Source organism: Perca fluviatilis, chromosome 12 (genome assembly GCF_010015445.1).
Source record: "Perca fluviatilis chromosome 12, GENO_Pfluv_1.0, whole genome shotgun sequence".
Lineage (NCBI taxonomy): Eukaryota > Metazoa > Chordata > Actinopteri > Perciformes > Percidae > Perca > Perca fluviatilis.
Window position 1 is genome coordinate 11,926,702 of NC_053123.1, and position 5,419 is coordinate 11,932,120.

Sequence of the window (5,419 nt, forward strand, 5' to 3'; positions counted from 1 at the left end):
TACGGTGGTGCATTACTTAACAATAAATACCATGCACATGTTGACAAAACAATCTGAACTCAAGGTCTACTTACTCTGAGATTGAGATGTTTTGTCAACGGCTGTTTTCAAGGTCATAAATTTACTGTGAAGCTCAACATGCACAAGAGTTCACCTCTGAAGACAAACCACAAGGAGCAACGCATTACAAACCTTAACGATTTTATTCAAACTGTACACATACAACAGGTTTATCTCATTTAAAAAACAAGTACAAAAAAAAAAAAAAAGACAAAAATGAGTATCCCCATAAATACAATATGCCTTTACAAAACAGAGACTGTGTTTACTTGGTAGGCTGCATATGTTCCAATAAAAAAAAAAACCACACACTTATATTCCTTCTGAAAACAAGACAAACGTCAGTCTGGTATCATTGACACTGGCAGATTCAGCTGCCTGAAGGCAATTACCTCATACCTCATTTGGTTAAAATATGGACACGAGATATGGGTAGTGGAGTGTTGACCTGCTTCCTAACTCAATCCTACATACTAATTTTATCCTAGTTTGAGGTATGTAGTGCATTCACATGGGAACTGTGGCACTTCTCGTAGACAAACCGCTTTAAGAGTATACAATGAGGATTGGTACTTAAGTGTATACACTAGTAGAAAATATACATATGTTCTACTATTAGTATGTGTGGATTCAAGACACAGCTTTAGAGATTAAAATGCACTAGAACACCAAGTCTTTAAGGTAATTAGTTTACCCCCATTGTTGCAGGGGGATTCTATTCATCATTTACATGTGATGTATGTAAAGAAAATGTTCTACATGACAAGAAACAAAAACCTTCTGGCAAACACATGCTGCCTTGCAGCTGACTCCGTTAGAATAACACGCTTTTCTGCTCAGGTTGCCCCACAAGATCTCCTACCGATTTCATTATTTATTCAGAAATAAACTGCGGGTTACTCATTAAATTCAGTATATTAGATGCAACAGAGGATTAGCAATGGGACTAAATCACTGGTTACCGTTTTACGTTGATGCTTTAGGTTACCAATGATGCATTCAGCACTGTTAAGTGAGGACACGGTTATTCTAAATGTAGCATTTTCTTACTTGAATAAATAGTGTTTAACTATTTCAGAAAATAAATGAATAGTACTGAAATACACTTTTGGGTTGGGTCACTATGTGATTGTTTAATTTTAATAACTTTTATTAATAAATTAGTGTATTGTCTCAAGTGATTCTGTCCCAGATTAAACAAGCCACCTCTGCTGAACACTGCACAGTCTGTCTCCACTGCTGTCCCTCCAAATAAAAATTGATTCCACAAGGTAGTGACCTTTGACCTCCTTTCTGGCGTTTCTGAGATTTAAAACATCAAACACAAGTCCCGTTTCCAGACACAGGGACAATAAATGCAGTTTCTGTGTTTTGAGGGTTTCTGTAAGGTAGCGTAGACACTAAAATAATGCTTCATTAAAAACTCTAAAATGTTCAGTCTGCTTGTGAAAACCATATAACACTTCAAGTGAGGGATTAAGGCAGATTCAGTTACACTGGCTAGAATACAAGCGTGAATGTGTATAAAATAACATCAAAAATCTCAAGCAACCATTTTCACCTAGTATGGATTAACTCTGGATCTTTGAAATGGTGCTTTGGATGTCTTAAAACCTTGAAGTCTTTTTGATGAGGGATCCAATAGTTGAAAGACCACACACAGAGACAAACAATAAGCTGTTGTGTCGTGGAGGTGTGTGTGTGTGTGTGTGTGTGTGTGGTCTCCCTTACTGTTTAATCCAGGTCATCCAGGTCGTTTTTAACACTTTTAACCTTTAGGATAGCTGTGCAAACCAATACATAACTTCATTCACCTTCGGAGTGAACATTCAATACAGAAGCAAATACTCAACAGTCTGAAAAATTAAAAATTAAAGTAAAAAAAATGAAATAAAGTTTTGATTTCTGGGCAGCCACTTGGCACATAATGGCGTGGAGTCACTAGTTGATGGAGTTTTTCTCAGATTAAAAACAGGCGAGATTGTACTCTGCAATATCTAACACATATTAAAGCATTTCGGTCTTTAGCTAAAAGCAGAGTAACCTAAAATGTACATGTATAATCCAGGCATCCAAAATTAATGAATTCACAGTCAGAGGGTGTGGCGGTGGTAAGGATCAAACAGTTGACCTTTTTGCTGCAGCGTGGGCAGATGGCCACACTGCTAGATCCATCAGTCTTTTCTGTTATGGTGTTTTCCACTGAAAAACTCTCACTGAAGTAGACAGGATGTACATTCAAATTGTAATAGGATATATTCAATAATATGTAGGAAGTTTCATATTAAAAGAAACCCTCTCCAGTCAGGCATTACAGTCCAGGGACCAGTATGGCAATTCACACCAGTTTATAATCCAAAGATGCAAAAGCCAGGAGTGTGGGCTGATAACGACAAAAAAAAGGAAATATATTTAAAAATCATCCAACTTCTATCGAATATAGATTAAAGTTTGGTTGTGTGTCCAAAAGCCTGAATTGCTGTCACAACCTGAAGACACATGTGAAAATTTTTTTCTCCAAAATAGTATTAAAAAGGAAAGCTATTTGACCTCATTTACATGGTTATTGTATCCAAAACCCCGTGGCTTTGTGCCTTTTCTTCCTCGAAACTTTACACCGTTGTCTCTCCATGGTTACCGTTGCTAAGGCGCTTGTAGAAACTCCGCCATGATTGGAGAGTCTTGCCGGACCAGACCCAGAAACCCGAAGTGATGCCGACGATCATGGTCATCAGGTATTTGATCATGAACACGGTGAAGTCTGGAGTCATGGGGGCGAAGTTGTGAACCGGGCAGGGTACGGCGAACCGCTTGCATGTCTGCATGTGCCAGGTCCGCTGCCAGTGCTCCCTAAAGGCCTGCTCGTAGAAGTAACAGGCGATCACTATGGTGGCCGGTACCGTGTAGAGCACACTGAACACGCCGATCCGCACCATCAACTTCTCCAGCTTCTCCGTCTTGGTACCGTCGTGCTTCATGATGGTGCGGATCCGAAAGAGGGACACAAAGCCGGCCAGGAGGAAGGATGTACCGATGAACAGGTAGACAAAAAGCGGAGCCAGGACGAAGCCGCGGAGGGCGTCCACGTTGAAGATCCCAACGAAACACACCCCGGTCAGGACGTCGCCGTCCACCTGGCCCATGGCAAGGATGGTGATGGTTTTGATGGCCGGGACAGCCCAAGCGGCCAGGTGGAAGTACTGGGAGTTGGCTTCAATCGCCTCATGGCCCCATTTCATCCCGGCAGAGAGGAACCAAGTCAGGGACAAAATCACCCACCAGATGGAGCTGGCCATACCAAAAAAGTACAACACCATGAAGAGGATGGTGCAGCCCTCCTTTTTAGTCCCCTGAGCCACTGTCCTGTAGCCGTCTTCCTTGAATTTATCCACGCAAACAACTTTGTCCTCCAGGAAAAATCCAGCAGCGTAGGCTACCGCCACCATAAAATAGCACCCAGATAAGAAGATGATGGGCCTCTCGGGGTACCTGAACCGCCTCATGTCCACTAAATATGTGAGCACTGTGAATAAGGTGCTCACGCAGCACAGAATGGACCAGATTCCAACCCATAGCCGGCCGAATTTGACCTCATCCTCCCGGAAATACATGATCCCGGTGGGTTTAGTGGGCTCACATGGGGCCCCGCAGTCGTTGACCCCCATAAATCGGTAGCCCAGGTACGTAGGCACCTCCAGCTGTAGAGGGCAGGAGAACTGGTGGTACTGGTTGTGCTGGGGCGGGCGTGGGTTGGGTCGGCCTATGTTTGGGGGAAGGGTCGCAGCATCGGGTGCATAGGGGGAAGACGAGGCCGGGCCGCTGGGTTCGGACGTGTTCTGACCGACGCAGATCTCACCGGCTCCGTGGACGGGGAAAGCCTCGCAGCGGAGCCGCTCTGGCCACTGGAAGCCGAACTTATTCATGAGGGCTTCACATCCCTGCCGTGCACGCTCACACAGGGACCGACAAGGGGGGATGGCCTGCTCCAGCACTGTGCAGACTGGTGCATACATGGAGCAGAGGAAGAACTTTAGGTCAGCAGAACACTGGACCTTAACCAGAGGGTAGAACTGGTGCACCTCTAGTCCGGCGTCCTCCTGGTTCGTGTGGCCCAGGAGGTTCGGCATGATGGTCTGGTTGTAGGCGATGTCGGTGCAAAGCGGGATAGAGATGGGCTGGCAGAACCCGTGTTCTGGGATAGAAATCCCACTCTCACTGTTGTAATGTTGAGCAGAAGTGGATGAGAAGGACAACCCGCACACCAGCCACATGATCCGCAGCAACACTGAGCCAGTGGTGGACCTGGCCGCCGCCATAGTTGAGGAGGAGGGGGGGAGGGAAGGAAAAAACTTTGATCCAAGTAGGGCGACTTGAAAACTGTTAAAAAGCGAAGAAATCTACATTAATTGTCGCACCACGTTAGCCTGTAATCCGAGTGCTTCGAGTTCAAATTGCTGCGACCGTTTTTCCTCGTATTTTATGAAGTTAAATCCAAGTTAAACGTTCGTCGTGTCATGACTTCTTGATGGTCTTTGTAAGTGACTCCAAGCAGCCCACTCTCACTCCCGACCCGGTGAAAATACCACTTAAAGTCCCATTTTCTTGAAGTAATGCAAACCCAAGTTATTCCAACGTGTCTAACACGTAAGCGTTGTCACTTTAGCACAAAACAAGAAAAGTTTAAAGCTTAAAAAAGGTTATATCTCCATCTTTTTTCGACTTGAATTCACACAGAGCGTCAGTTCGCATGCTGAGCGGTTGGAAGTCCAGAGGCTCGCAGCTCGTCTCACTCCGTGCAGATTCCACCGGTTTCCAGGCGCCCCCTCCATTCACAAGACCTTCCAACAGAAAGCAGGGCGCCTTGAAACCGATGCCGCGTCTCAGCCAATCCTAGCATTTGTTTTCCTACAGGACTGGTCTTGATTGGCCTTTATTTAATATAGAAATAAAAATGTGTTACAGTAATTACATTAAACCAGAGATTTTACAAAAATAATATTTTTTTTCTGGTTAGTTGAGGTGGTTTTCAAAGCAATTGGCCTGTAGTTGTTTTTATAGATCTCTTAAATTACACACATATATATATATATATATATATATATATATATATATATATATATATATATATATATACATATATATACATATACATATACATATATATACATATATATATACATGATATATATATATATATATATATCCCAAACCAGTATAATGTCATCTTAAGACATCTGTCACCTGTCAAATTCACACACAGTCAGGTCATCTTTGTAGACCAACTTTTCAGCTTCTAATGTCCATTATTTTATAACTTGGTTTTTCTTTCCTATTTTATCATGATTCATCTTCTACATTA

General features: G+C 43.0%; 1 protein-coding gene across 1 annotated transcript; it reads right to left on the reverse strand.

Moving 5' to 3' along the window:
- Nucleotides 1–1,299: 1,299 nt before the first annotated feature.
- LOC120570301 (frizzled-7-like) lies at nt 1,300–4,865 on the reverse strand. The gene has a single exon (XM_039818574.1). The coding sequence runs from the start codon at nt 4,374–4,376 to the stop codon at nt 2,673–2,675; it is 1,704 nt and encodes a 567-aa protein (XP_039674508.1). The 5' UTR covers nt 4,377–4,865; the 3' UTR covers nt 1,300–2,672.
- Between the last annotated feature and the right edge of the window lie 554 nt (nt 4,866–5,419).